The 15,669-nt window shown below is 42.5% G+C and overlaps 1 protein-coding gene across 1 annotated transcript in view; it reads left to right on the forward strand.

The window, feature by feature from the left end:
* Positions 1-15,669, forward strand: part of elapor2b (endosome-lysosome associated apoptosis and autophagy regulator family member 2b) — a 69,888-nt gene that overhangs the window by 19,184 nt on the left and 35,035 nt on the right. The window contains exons 6-8 of the mRNA XM_048610015.1: positions 1,217-1,247; positions 3,787-3,939; positions 12,099-12,187. Of these exons, the coding sequence (XP_048465972.1) occupies positions 1,217-1,247; positions 3,787-3,939; positions 12,099-12,187 (273 nt within the window). The remainder of the gene's footprint in view (positions 1-1,216; positions 1,248-3,786; positions 3,940-12,098; positions 12,188-15,669) is intronic.

Here is a 15,669-nt window from a genome sequence, read left to right on the forward strand (position 1 = left end):
AACTCTGTTTTCTCCTCCACAGATGCTGCCAGACCTGCTGAGCTTTTCCAGCAATTTTGTTTTTGTTCCATTTGTTCCCCATCTGTGCTTCCAAATGCCCCTGTATCTGCACCATTGGAGGCTCCCCATTGAAAGTGCTCAGGATTTTCTTTGTTTAAGTGAAGTCACCTCTTACTGATCACCAGTGACTATAAACCCAGCCTGTCCACCCTTGTCTCGTAATACAACGTGTCCATTCCAGGCATTAGTTTAATAAGACTTCTCTGAGCTGCCTGCAATGCATTTATATCTTTCCTTAAATAAAGTGACCAATACTGTTCACAGTTTTACAAATGCAATCTTGCCAAAACTTTGATTAACTGAAGCATTACCCCCTTTGGGGTGATACGGTGGCTCAGTGGTTAGCATTGCTGCTCGCAGCACCAGGAAACCAGGTTTGTTTCCACCATGAGGTGATGGTCTGTGTGGAGTTTGCACATTCTCCCTGTGTCTGCGTGGGTTTCCTCCGGGTGCTCCGGTTTCCTCCCACAGTCCAAAAATGTACAGGTTAGGTGGATTGGCCATGCTCAATCGCCCCCATAGTGTCCAGAGATGTGTGGGCTACGTGGACTAGCCATCAGAAATGCAGGGTTACAGTGATAGGATAGGAGGGTGGGTCTGGATGGGATTCTGTGGACTCGATAGGCTGAATGGCCTGCTTCCACACTGTAGGGATTGTATGATTGTGCTAAATGATAACATTCTACTAGCTTTCCTACTTGTTATACCTGCATACTATCCTTTAGTGTTTCATGCTGTTAGAAAGCAGAGGTTGGCCACTCTCTGAGAACTGAAACCAAAACACCTAGTGAGAGAAAAGTGGTGTAACCTGCCTTTCAGCAACTTCTAATGGTTAACTAAAAGAAATCCCTGACACGCACTTTACAATCAACAAGTAACAATTTATTTATCTAACTCTAACAGTTAAGAAATTAACTAAACTATTAACAAACCGAATAAACCCCTTCTAACTACTAACTATTCCTGAATAAAACAAGATTCTAGTAGTATGCTATTCCAATAAATCCAAGTCCCACTTACATAAAATAAAATCGAATTTAGTCTTTCGAAATTACAGCCAGGTTACATGTCTTCCAGAATATTCTGTCCCTTCTCTGTTGAATGTTCTGTCAGGAATATTAACTACTTTGTGCCATTTGGTATTTTTGATTTTTAGATGGTGCTTTCTCTAAAACTTGGAGAAGACCGTGAGAGCCAGCGATTGTCTCTTGAGAGCTGAGAGTTATTAACTCTAGCAGATGGCAGTTAGTTCTCCTGTCTTTGCCCAACTGCTCCTCCTTTTATACCCAACATGTCATATCAATTTCTTACAATAGGATTGGTCCTATCTTGTCAAAAAAATCAGATTTGAATTTAATTAGTTTTTAGTATCTAAGTGCCTGGTTCAAATTGTTTGGCTAAATTCAAAACGTGTTGTCTTGATAAAAAAACAAATCAGCTGCTTGGCCTGCTAACTGTATGGCCTTTTGATACAAATGATTCAGTTTGGGTGCTCTCTGTATACTTTAAAGCTGCTCACAGATGTCCTTTCTAAATCTCTAAGCATAGAGAAAACACATAATCTTTTAAAGGGCCCCATGCACTGCTTTCTCCCCTAACATTTTACAAACACCAAATTCTAACGTCCTGCCTCCCAATCCACAAGTATTCTACCCAACTTTGCAACAATGCATTGCGGAGTGCTGTAATCTCTCACCATTTAGATAACATTTTTTTTAAAATCCTTTCTTTCAAATGGGCAATTTCACATTTTCCCACATTATGCTTCATTTGCTTTCACTTTGCCAACCCATTTAACCTATAATATCTTTCTGTAAACTCCTTATATCTCCTTCACAACTGGCTTTCCTATCTCTCTTTGTATGGTCCATAAATTTGGTGACTGTGGCTTCTGACCCTTCATCTAAAAAGGAAACAGTTGAGGTCTAAGCACAGATCCTTGTGGCAACCCACTCGTTACATCTTGCCAACCTGAAAAAGACCCATTCACGTCTACTCTCTGTCTTCCTGTTAGCCAGCCAATCTTACATGCACACACATACCCTTACCTTTCAATCCACACAATAACCTTTGACGTGGCTCCCTATCAAATCCCAGTCGGGAAACTAACCATTAATTGTCCACTTAAGGGCCCTTATTGCTGGAGCATCGAGACACTCTCTTGTTCAGCGCTCAATGATAGAAGTATGCGCAAAGGAGGTGAGTCTTTTTCCAGAGCCAGCACACCCCATGATGTTCCCTTCTCAGACCTCCATGGAGGGCAAGGTTGCAACCTCTATCCTTGGGTTTGACTCTGCGGCTCCAGTGTGAAAACAAGCAGAGTTATTCTGATCAAGTCAGTGATACATTTAGGACAGGATAACCCAGCTTCATACTCGTTGCACAACTAACCTTATTCAAAAACACAGTTCACAATTAGCCAGTTGTTGCAACATATAGCTGCATTTATCTCAGGGGGGGGGGAAAATGCTCCAGGCTACTCTCCAACTTTCACCATAGAATTATAGAGTCATTCAGTACAGAAACAGGCCCTTTGGCCCACCATGTCTCTGCTGACCAACAAACACTAAACTATACTAATCCATAAACCTGCACTGGGTCCATAGCCTACACTGCCCTGCAATTTAAGTGCTAATCCAGATGCTTCTGAAGTGATCTGAGAGTACCTGTTTCCACCACCCTGTCAGGCAGCACATTCCACATTTCTACCACCCTCTGAGTGAAAGAAGTTTGCCTTAGATCCTCTCTAAACCACTTACTCCTCACTTCAGACTTATGCCCTTTGGTCTTAGACACTGCCATGGGAAAACAAATTCTCATGAACTAGTCTGTCTATGCCTCTCATAATTTTGCACAGCTCAATTAGATCACCCTCAGTCTACTCTGCTCCAAGCAAAACAAACCCAGCCCATCCCGTCTCCTCTCATAACTGAGACTTTTCATTCTAGGCAACATCCTGGTAAGTCTCCTCTGCACTCTCTCCAGTGCAATCGGGTCCTTCCGATAGTGTAGCAATCAGCACAGCACACAATATTCCATCCCTAACCAATGTTTGTAGAGTTTTAACAAGACTCCCTTTGCCCACATATTTTACTCCCCGGCTAATGAAGGCAAGCAACCCATATGCTTCCTTCACCACCCTGTATACCTGTGCTGATACCTTTAGGGATCTATGGACTTGTACGCCAAGGTCCCTTTGTTCCTCAGTACTCCCTAGGGACCTACCATTCATTGTGTATATCCTTCCCTTTTTGGACCTCTCCCAACCAGTTCAGATCCTAGGTAGAAATGGTTTTTCGAGGTTTTATTAATCACTCCTGGTGCTGTGTATCCAGTGCAAGCTGTCATCATAAAACTTCTGAGTTGTTGTAACTGGCACCTAATGACAGCCAGATCAGGATCATTGAACCTCTGGAGTTTGAGTTGTTCTTTAACTTGCTTGATTCTAATAAGGTTGAGTTGTTCATTGATAAATCTGTTTTGCTGGTGACCCAAAACATTCGCCTGACATTTTCAGATTCGCGTGTGGGATGCAAGAAAAAGACAGGCTTTTTCACTGATCTACAATTTACTGTTTGACTTCCCTTAGAAGCCCATGAGATACAAAAATAGCCTGAACTTTATTTTTTCCTTTACTTGGTGAAAGACTAACTGTTTACTTTGAGCTTAAACAGAAAGTGTAAAGTGAAGGTATGTACAGTGAATGTCTTGTGTTATTTTGAACAGGTGTAGCCTATACTTCTGAATGTTTCCTGTGTAAACCTGGAACGTTTAGCGATACTGCTGGTTCTTCCGTCTGTAAGCCCTGTCCTCGAAATACGTTTTCTGGAAGAGGAGCCAGTTCCTGCCAGAAATGTGATGAAACCAAGCAGTTTTCAGGTATAGCTGCTTTGTGTTACGTTATTTGAATGGGCATAACTCAATTTTTTTTAACCAATTTCCCCAGTGCAAATTCCTGGAGTTTCCATGCATCCGTGGATTGTGAAAGCATTCTCTGCTGATTGCTGTGTTTGGAATTCTGATTGCTGTATTGTTTCCACTGCCTCTGAAATGCACAGTGTTCACAACACTATTATGCAGGAAAATATGAAATTACTCATTTTGACAGAAAGAGTAAAAAAACAGCATATTATTTAATTGAAGAGAGATTGCAGAATGCTGCACTGCAGAGGGATCTGGGTGTCCTGGAACATGCATCATAAACAGCTAACATATGGATACTGGTTTATGATGGAATTTTCTGTTCTTTATTCAAATTCAGGCCAGACTTCTAGGTTTGTCTTGAGTGTACACAATGGTAAAGCTGAGAGCTTCATGTTCAGAGGTGAACAAGATCCAACCTTGTAGCAGAGTCCTATCAACATGACTACCGAGGTCACAACAACATCACCGCATACTTCAAAAACTCAACTGTGTATTTATTAAGGACTATTCCTACATGAATAGCATGGGATTAGAATGGCAAACGGAATGTTGTTTATAGCAAGGAATATAAAGGTGGAGAAGATTTCCCACAGCTACTCATAGCATTGGTGAGACTACATCTAGAGTAATGTGCACAGTATTGGTTTCCTTACTTAAGAAAGGATATAATTACATTCGTATCTCAGAGAAGTTCACTGCACTGTTTCCTGGATGAAGGTTGGTCAGGCTGGGCTGTATCCCTTGTAGTTTAGAAGATGATGTTTTTGAGACAGGTAAGATACTGAGAGGACTTTGCAGGTTGGGTGCTGAAAGGATGTTCTCTCTTGTGGGAGAGGCTAGAACTAGGGACTACAATTTGAAAGGGAGGAACTTCTCATTTAAGGTGGAGATTGAGAAAACTTTTTTTTATTTTCCGTCAAAGGCTCTTGAGAGTGTGGAGTTCTCTTTTCCAAAGAATGATGAAGGATGGACAGGTCATGGAATGGTTAAAGGCAGAGGCAGATAGATTATTGATTAACAAGGAGATCACAGGATATTGGAGATTGGGAGAAAACTAGAATAGAGACCACAGTCAGATCAGCCATGATCTTGTCAAATGGTCAGCAGGTTTGAGAGACCTAATGGTCTACTCCTGCTCCTAATGTTTAAGTTTGTATGTACACTGTCATGTATATAGTATGATATATATTTACAAAAAATGTAATGTGCAGTGTACGAATATCATGGCACACCCAAGTGTTAGTGTTAAATTGCAGCAGGAAGTTGAGATTTCGGATGACTTCAATAGTTAGATGAATTTTGAAGTCATTAAAGAGCTCATGAAATTGGGACGGAGGTCAGGAGAAACATCTGACTAATGCATTCAAATAGTACATTAAGCTTAGTTCCGTTTAAATTATAACAGTGACCTTTATAAAGTATAAATTTCTTCCTATCCAATCAAATTATGTCATTTATATCACAATAAATAAATTATTGTTGCATCATTAAAAATTATTTAATTCTCTACATCGTTTTATACCATTTAAATTTAAAAATAGTAATATTGAATAACTGAAAATCTTTACATTTCCTTTCTCTGTATCTGTTACACAAAGTCAATGGAACTCTATCTCTACAGCTGAGTGCCAGTGACAGTACTGTGTAGTTGTTGTGTATCTGACATTGCCCACGAACAGTTTCCCATTGCTGCAGTACAAGCTTCAACTGCCTGTGCACTGCAAAAAAAACATAAATGTAGATTTGTATTTACTGGTCTCCTGTTCCTTCCCTTCGCTTCTGGTCACGTTGGAAAATAACTAATTCTTATTTTCCCAGATCACTTTTCTCTTCCCCCAGTAGGGAAGTATACATCCCGGCCTTGTCTTCCTGCTATTGGAGGTGGCAGCAGGTCACAAGACCTTCAGAGATAGGAGCAGAATTAGGCCACTCAGCCCATAGAGTCTGCTCTGCCATTTGATCCTGGCTGCTATGTTTCTCAACCCCATTCTCCTGCCTTCTCCCCATAATCCTTGATCCCCTTACTAATCAAGAACCTATCTATCTCTGTCTTAAATAACTCAATGATTTGGCTTCCACAGCTCTCTGTGGCATTGAGTTCCACAGATTCCTCACACTCTGGCTGAAGGCATTTCTCCTCATCTCAGTTTAAAGGGTCATCGCTTCACTCTGAGGCTGTGCCCTCGGGTCTTTGTCTCTCCTATTAGTGGAAACATCTTCTCCATGTCCACTCTATCTAGGCCTCTCAGTATTCTGTGAGTTTCTCTCAGATCCCCCTCATCCTTCTAAACTGAGTTCTGGTGCAAGGCCTGCACGAGCAATGGTAGCTGAGGAAAGACCACCTTAGGAGCATCGAGAGCAGTAACATAACGGTGTTGTGACAGTGTCAAAAGTTTTCAGTTAGGGGAAAAGAGAGAAATTAGTGCACCAAAGAGCTTGGTTGATGGTGCCACCCAGTGGCCATGACCCATAATTGCCGGTAACATTTTTAGTTTTGAAACCAAGAACTGTGGATGCTGCAAATTTAAATAAAAAGCTGAAATTGCTGGAGAAACCTGGCAGGTCTGGCAGCATCTGTGGAGAGAAAGCAGGGTCACCATTTCAGGTCCATAAGGTCACAAGATAAAGGAGCAGAATTAGGCCACTCAGCCATTGGGCCTGACTGCCATTCGATCATGGCTGATCAGTTTCTCAACCCCATTCTCCTGCCTTCTTCCTGTAACCCCTGATCCCCTTACTAATCAACATCCCTTCATTTAACCTGACATTTCTGCAGATATCAATTTCTCAATCACACCTTGGGCAATTTTCCATCGTGTCGATGCCAGTGTTGTAACTGTACTGGAAGAGCTTGTTTAGGCGAGTGGCAAGTTCTGGAGGACAAGTCTTCACTACTATTGCCAGAATACAGTTAGGGCCTGTTGCCTCTACAGTATTCAGTACCACCAATTGTTTTTTGATATCATGTGGAGTGAATCAAATTGGCCGAAGACTGGTATCTGTAATGCTGGGGATCACTGGAGGAGGCCGAGATGCATCATCCACTCGGCACTTCTGGCTGAAGATTTTTGTGAATGGTTCAGCCTTATCTTTTGCACTGATGCGCTGGGCTCATCCATCATTGAGGATGGGGATATTTGTGGAGCCTCCTCCTCCAGTGAGTTGTTTAATCGTTCACCACCATTCACAACTGGATGTGGCAGGACTGCAGAACTTAGATCTGATCCATTGGTTGTGGGATCGCTTAGCTCTGTCTATCACTTGCTGCTTTTGCTGTTTGGTGTGCAAGTAATCCTGTTTCGTGGCTTCACCAGGTTGACACCTCATCTTCAGGTATGCCTGGTACTGCTCCTGGCATGCCCTCCTGCACTCTCCATTGAACCAGGGTTGATCCCCTGGCCTGATGGTAATGGTTGAGTGCGGGATATAAGAACATAAGAACATAAGAACTAGGAGCAGGAGTAGGCCGTCTGGCCCTTCGAGCCTGCTCCGCCATTCAATAAGATCATGGCTGATCCTTTCGTGGACTCAGATCCACTTACCGGCGTTCTTACCGTATCCCTTAATTCCTTTATTGTTCAAAAAAAATCTACTTTTTTTTAAAAAACATTTACTGAAGTAGCATCAACTACTTCACTGGACAAGGAATTCCATAGATTAACAACCCTCTGGGTGAAGAAATTCCTTCTGAGTTCAGGCCTAAATCTGCTCCCTGTAATCTTGAGGCTATGCCCTCTTGTCCTAGCTTCACTGGCCAGTGGAAACATCCTCTCTACATCTATCTTATCTATTCCCTTCATAATTTTATATGTTTCTATAAGATCCCCCCTCAATCTTCTGAATTCCAATGAATATAATCCCAATCTACTCAGTCTCTCCTCATAAGCCAACCCCCTCAACTCCGCAATCAACCTAGTGAACCTCCTTTGCACCCCCTCCAGTGCCAATACATCCTTTCTCAAGTAAGGAGACCAAAACTGCACACAGTACTCCAGGTGTGGCCTCACCAGCACCTTGTACAGCTGCAACATAACCTCTCTGCTTTTTATTTCAATCCCTTTAGCAATGAAGGACAAAATTCCATTTGCCTTCCTATTTACTTGTTGTCCCTGCAGACCTACCTTCTGTGATTCATGCACAAGGACACCCAGGTCCCTCTGCATAGCAGCATGCTGCAACTTTTTACCATTCAAGTAATAATCCTTTTTACTATTACTCCTACCAAAATGTATGACTTCACATTTATTTACATTGTATTCCATCTGCCAGACCTTTGCCCACTCACTCAATGTATCTATGTTCCTCTGCAAAGTTTCACAGTCCTCTGCACACTTTGCTTTGCCACTCATCTTAGTGTCATCTGCAAACTTTGACACCCTACACGTGGTCCCCAACTCCAAATCATCTATATAAGTTGCAAATAATTGCGGTCCCAACACCGATCCCTGAGGCACACCACTAGTCACTGACTGCCAGCTAGAATAGCACTCATTTATCCCCACTCTTTGCTTCCTGTTAGTCATCCAATCCTCTATCCATGCTAATACTTTACCCTTAACACCATGCATCCTTATCTTATGCAGTAGCCTCTTGTGTGGCACCTTGTCGAAGGCCTTTTGGAAATCTAGGTACACCACATCCACTGGGTCCCCATTGTCCACCTTGCTCGTAATGTCTTCATAGAATTCCAAAAGATTTGTCAAGCATGACCTGCCCTTCATGAACCCATGCTGCGTCTGCCCAACGGGACAATTTCTATCAAGATGCCTTGCTATTTCTTCCTTGATAATAGACTCGAGCATCTTCCCCACTACAGAGGTTAAGCTAACCGGTCTATAATTCCCCATCTTTTGTCTACTTCCCTTTTTAAACAGTGGCGTCACATTTGCAGTTTTCCAACCTGCTGGGACTGCCCCAGAGTCCAGCGAATTTTGGAAAATTACCGCCAGTGCACCTGCTATTTCTCCCGCCATCTCTTTTAGTACCCTGGGAAGCATTCCATCAGGGCCAGGAGACTTATCAATCCTTAGCTCCATTAGCTTGCCCAACACTACCTCTTCCGTAATAATGATTGTTTCCAGGTCCTCACCTACCTTCGTCTCTTTGTCAATTACTGGCATGTTATTAGTGTCCTCCACTGTGAAGACCGATACAAAATACCTGTTCAATGCCTTGGCCATTTCATCATATCCCATAACTAAATTCCCCTTCTCATGCTCTAAAGGGCCAACGTTTACTTTAGCCACTCTTTTTCGTTTTATATATTTATAGAGACTTTTCCTATCTGTCTTTATATTCTGTGCTAGTTTTTTCTCATGTTCTATCTTACTTTTCCTTATAGCTCTTTTTGTGACTTTCTGTTGATCTTTAAAGTTTTCCCAATCTTGTAGTTTCATGCTGTTTTTGGCCACTTTGTATGCCTTCTAATGCCGGGCCATGAGGTTACAGATTGTGCTGGAGTACAATTCTGCTGCTGTTGATGGCCCACAGCACCTCATGGATGCCCAGCCTTGAGTTGCTCGATCTGTGCGAAGTCTGTCCCATTTAGCACAGTGATAGTGCCACCCAACACGATGGAAGGTATTCTCAATGTGAAGGTGGGACTTTGTCTCCACAAGAACTGTGTGTAGGTAAATCTTACTGATACTGTCATGGACAGATGCTTCTGCAGCTGGCAGATTAGTAAGGGTGAGGTCAAGTATGTTTTTTCCCTCTTGTTGGTTCCCTCACCACCTGCCACAGACCCAGTCTAGCAGCTGTGTTCTTTAGGACCCGACCAGCTTGATCTGCAGTCTTGCTGCCGAGCCACACTCGGTGGCGGACGTTGAAATCCCACCCCCTCCCAGAGCACATTTTGTACCCATGCCATCATCAGTGCTTCCTCCAAATAATGTTCATCATGGAGGAGTACCGATTCATCAGCTGAGGGAGGACAGTACGTGGTAATCAGCAGGAGGTTTCCTTGGCCATGTTTACCCTGAAGCCTTGAGACTTTATGGGGCTCAGAGTCAATGTTGACGATTCCTAGTGCAACTCCCTCCTGACTGTATACCACTGTGCTGTCCCCTCTGCTGGGTCTGCCCTGCTAGTGGGGCAGGACATATCCAGGGATGGTGATGGTGGTGTCTGGCGCATTGTCTGTAAGGTATGATTCTGTGAGTATGACTATGTCAGGCTGTTATTTGCTAAAGCTATGAGACAATTCTCCCAATTTTGGCACTAGCCTGCAGATGTTCAGGTTGTTGTTATTTTTGCTGCCTGGGTTGATGCCATGTTGTCCTTCCAGTAGCAAGCCTAATTTTGAGACAATTTATCAGTTTGATGCAAATGAGTTGTTTGTTAGGGCAGATAAGAATCACCGACATTATTGTGGGCCTGGAGTCACATGTAGGCAGACCAGGTAAGGACAGCAGGTCTTATGAAACTTAACAATCGTTTCATGGTCATCAGCAGACTCTTAATTAAGGTTTTTAACAAAATACAGATTGCCCTCAACACGGTGGGATTTGGACCTTGTTGCCCAGAGCATTACCTGGGTTTCTGGATTATAAGTGTATTGACTGCATCACTGCTGTTGGACACCACGCGATCCCATTAATTCAGCGTCAGATATAAATAGCTGCCAGCGAATTGAAAACCCACATGTCGGAGATTGCTGAGTTCCTTGTGAGCAGTCTCCCCAAGGTCGGCAATTTGCACCATTGTGTTGCCATCAATCACAAAATTCCGCCCATGGATGTTGCAACAAGTTGCATTTATATAGTGCCTTTAATGCAGTAACATGTCCCAAGGTGCCTCATGAGAGTATTCTCAAACATGATTTGACGCAGTGCCCCGTGAGATGATATTAGGGCAGACAGCCAAATGATTGGTCATTGAGGTTGACCATATGATTTGAACTGAAGAGTGGCAGCTTACTACTGATTTCTGACTCCCATCTTCTGCCGAATAAAGTCAGGCTTTTTATAATGAAGCTGCTGTTTAAACTAAAGTGGATTTTATGGCGCAGACCAAGTGTAAATCGTACAAGGCTAATCACATGAATCTCTGCCACTTTTTAGTTTAACAGGTGCTCTGATTTGGTGGGATGTTGGTTGAGGCAATAGTACGCATTGAAACACAAGTGCACAGTGGAATAGATTCAGAAGGATGAGTCCTGCTTCCTTCCCAGTTCCTCCTGAGTTGGGACTGTCAACTGCTTTGTTACAGGGATTTGCAAAGATGATGAAGGCAAAACACTGCAGATGATGGAAATCTGAAACAAACACAGAGTGCTGGAAAACTCGACACATCTGACAGCATGTTCATACAGAATACAGATTAAATCTCAAGTCTGGCATGACGTCTTCAGAGCAGTCCTAAGAGGAATGATACTAGAGTCGAGTTTTCTCTCCGCAGACGCTGCCAGATCTGCCAAGTTTCTCCAGCACTTTCTGTTGGTTTTTACGGGGAGGCAATGGCCTAGTGGTATTATTGCTGGACTGTTAATCCAGGGACCCAGGCAATGTTCTGGCGACGCAGGTTTGAATCCTGCCATAGCAGATGGTGGAATTTGAATCCGATAAACATCGGGAATTAAGAATCTAATGATGACCGTTAATCCATTGTCGATTGTTGGGAGAAACCCATCTGGTTCACTAATGCCCTTTAGGGAAGGAAACTGCCATCCTTACCTGGTCTGGCCTACATGTGACTCCAGACCCAGAGCAATGTGGTTGACTCTGAACTGCCCTCTGGGCAATTAGGGATTTGCAATAAATGCTGCTTGGCCAGCAACACCCTCATTCTGTGAATGAATAAAGGGGAAAAAAAGACAATGTCTGGTCCTTAAAAGGTAGACATGATGTGGGAGTAGGGAGACAATGGCATTTTTCTTCGTTGACATGATGAAGAGATGAAATATCATGATACGATTGATTGTGATGCATTTCACATGGAGTTTCATTAAAATCGCTGACAGGTTTAAAAATTAATGATAGAAACAAAATTTCTAAAATTGTGCATTTTCAAAATGGATCCTTTAGCAGTTAATTTCCATTATGGTTGTTTCTCAAATAAATAAAAGATCTAATGTTGCTAAATTACTTCTTAAAATCTTGTTGCTGTTTTTATAGATGAAGGATCTAGTGAGTGCAAAGATCGCCCACCATGTACAGAGAGAGATTATTTTCAGATACATACACGATGTGACAATGAGAGAAAGGTTTGTACTTTTTCTAATAGTAGCCCTTAAATATAAACTCTAATTTTTCTACCCTTATGAAGTTTATTTCCAAGCATACCTTTACAACAAGTTGTAGGATATAGGGTGCAGGTGGGATACTCTTCAGAGGGTCAGTATGGACTTGATGGGCCAAATGTCAAATAATGGACTCATGATATAAATGCGCAATGTTTTAAATTACTTTACGAGATGTAGTTGTCACTGGCTGAGTCAACATTTATTGCCCACCCCTCGTTTGAGTTTGAGTTTGATTTATTGTTGTCACATGTACCAAGCTACAGTGAAGAGTGCTGTTTTGTGTGCTATACAGGCAGATCATACCAACAAAGTACATCAGGGTATCAGAACAGAACGCAGAACACAATATTACAGCTGCAGAGAAGGTGCAGAGAGAGAGAGAGATCTCAAGGAGGTGGTGAGCTGCCTTCTTGAACCACTGCAGTCCGTGTGCTATAGGTAGACCCACAACGTCCTTGGTGGGGAGAGGGGGTGGGAATTTCCAGGATTTTGACCCAGCAGCCAAGTCAGGATAGTGAGTGGCTTGGATGGGAACTTTCAGAGGGCCATTTTTATCTGGTACCCTTGTCGTTCTGGATGGAAGTGATAATGTGTTTGGAAAGCATTAACAGGAGCCTTGGCAAGGTGCTACAGTGCAGTGCTGCATTCTTAAATGTAGACCTTGACCTTCACTTGCCTTGTCTGATGTCCGTGTAATTTTTGATTAATTACATCAATATAGCTACGTTTGACCTATTCATCAAATTTCTGATGTGAATTCAGCTTTTCTAGGATATTCTTGTTGCTCTTGAGAAGCCTTGGCTTTTTTCTAGGGCTTTGTTTTTTTTTAAATGTTATTAATTTTATCACTTGCATTTTAATTAAAATTAATTATTTTATTAATTTGTGGGATGTGGTTGGTGCTGCCTAGTCCAGCATTTATTGCCCAAACCAGTTAAGAATCAACCATATTATTGTGGGTCTGGAGTCACATATAGGCCAGACCAGGTAAGGACAGCAGATTTCCTTTCCTAAAGGAAGGATTCTGTCTCTAAAGGAAGTGAATGATGTGGGTGTACAACAATCAACTGTGGTTGCATAGTCATTTTTAGTCCAGTTCCCCATTCCAGAGTTTTTAAAATTGGATTAACATTTCCACAATATGCCATGGTAGGACTTGAACCCATATCCCCCAGATGATTAGCCTGGGATACTGGTCCAGTGGCATTATTGCTTCCTCTCTGATCTCTGTGCAGTTTGTGCAAAAGTAAACTATGTGTGACAGTAAAATCATTCTTTGATTAAATCACCTGATCAAGCTGTATTGAATGGAACATTAGTAAGATAGAATAGAAGCACATATTTCACTGTCATTATGTAACTCTGCCAACTGCTTGGCCCAGAATTCTTTACGTGATATCATAATCATAGAATCCCTACAGTGTAGGAGCAGGCCATTTGGCCCATCAAGTCCACACCAACCCTCTGAAGAGCATCCCGCCTGCACCCTATATCCTACAATGCTGCATTTCCCATGGCTAATTCTCCTAACTTACACATCCCTGAACACTACGGGCAATTTAGCATGGCCAATCCACCTAACCTGCACATCTTTGGACTGTGAGAGGAAACTGGAGCACCCGGAGGAAACTTACACAGACAAAGGGAGAATGTGCAAACTCCACACAGACTGTCACCCGAGGGTGAGATCAAAACCTTGTCCATGACACTGTAAGGCAGCAGTGCTAACCACTGAGCCACCGTGCCACCATATGGTTTCGATATCACCATAAAATTACTCACTGACCCACAATTACCGTGAAGGATTCCAGGGAATATCACCTCCAGGCCTCATTGTGAAATCAGTCAGAGCTGCTAACCTACTCAATGCATGATGCAATCTCCCAGACAAAGACATTGTGCCCCCTTCTCTTTTATTTGCAAGAATGTTGCCGTGGGCAGAATTTTCCCATTCCTTGATCGGCATGGGTAATAGCGAAAATATGGCAGGAATCAAAAAATCTGTTGCTTAACATTGAAGAAAGGGGAAAATCAGGATTTTCTTGAAGATTTTAACAGCAGGATGATAATATTGCTAGTACCTTATTTCCTTGTATTTGCACCTCATTACTAGCCAAATTGCTTAATTTATATGCAGCTTGCAATTCTTTCTCCTCCTGTCCTAGAGACGTGGTGGCATGCTGTTAATGTCCCTGGATTAGGAAAGCGAAACCAGACGGGCTAATGTTCTGGGGGCAGGGATTCAAATCCCACAATGGCAGATGGTGAAGCTTGAATTCAATAAAATCTAGAATTAAGGAAGAGCCTAATGATTACCCCAGTTAACCGTTGAGAAAAACCCATCTGATTCACAAATGTCCTTTTAAGGAAGGCAATCCGCCAACCTTATCTGGTCTGGTCTATATGTGACTCTGGACCCACGGTGATGTGGTCGACTCTTAATAACCCTCTGAAAGACCCTAGAGAGCCACACAGTTCAAAGTCAACCAAGGCTATACTGGCCCCGCCAGTAATGCCTCCATCTTGTGAATGAATAAGGCAAAAATGGAAATGGGCTTTTCATTGATCACTTTTTAAATGCTATGTCTATGATTATTCAAATAACATTTACCTCTTTCAGTCGCAAATATGAAAAAGCAGCTCTGACCTCTAACCTGTTTTGATCTAAACCATTGCTTTCAGTTTTGGAAAATCGCTAGTGAGAGTTAGGTTGGGAAGATGGGCAGAAGTTCTATCTACTAACATCTTTAGAATAAGAGTTCATAGAATTCCTGCAGTGTGGAAGCAGACCATTCAGCCCATTGCATCCACACTGACCCTCTGAAGGGTATCCCACTGTAGCCCTGCAATTCCCATGGCTAACCCACCTAGCCTGCACATCCTTGGATACTATGGGCATGCCTAATCCACCTAACCTTCGCAACTTTGGACAGTGGGAGGAGTGTGCTAACTCCACACAGACAGTCACCCAAAGGTGGAATTGAACGTTGGCCCCAGGTGCATTGACACAGCAGTAGTTAACCCACTGAGCCATCATGCCACCCATTGCAATTGGTGTTTATAAGGATGGAAAGTCATGGAATTAGAAGTGAGTTTAATGGCAACCATGTAATCCATTCTCAGTTGTTGTAAAAGCCCTGTCTGGTTCGTTAATGTCCTTTAGGAAAGGAAATCTACTGTTCTTGCCTGGTCTGGCTTACATGTGACTCCAGACCCACAGTAATGCAGTTGACTCCTAACTGGCCTAGGAAATGGCCTAGCAAGCCACTCTATTCAAGGAGCCATTCAGGATGGACAATACTTGTTGGCCCAAACCAGACCCATTGTTGGCCCACATCCCATGAATGAGTAAAAAGAAATCGAAGATCACATTGTTCATGTATTCATATTATTCCACTATCAATATATTAAAATCTTGAAACCTCATGAAAAATAGAGTGTTC

This window comes from Rhincodon typus, chromosome 22 (assembly GCF_021869965.1).
Source record: "Rhincodon typus isolate 14 chromosome 22, sRhiTyp1.1, whole genome shotgun sequence".
Taxonomy (NCBI): Eukaryota; Metazoa; Chordata; class Chondrichthyes; order Orectolobiformes; family Rhincodontidae; genus Rhincodon; species Rhincodon typus.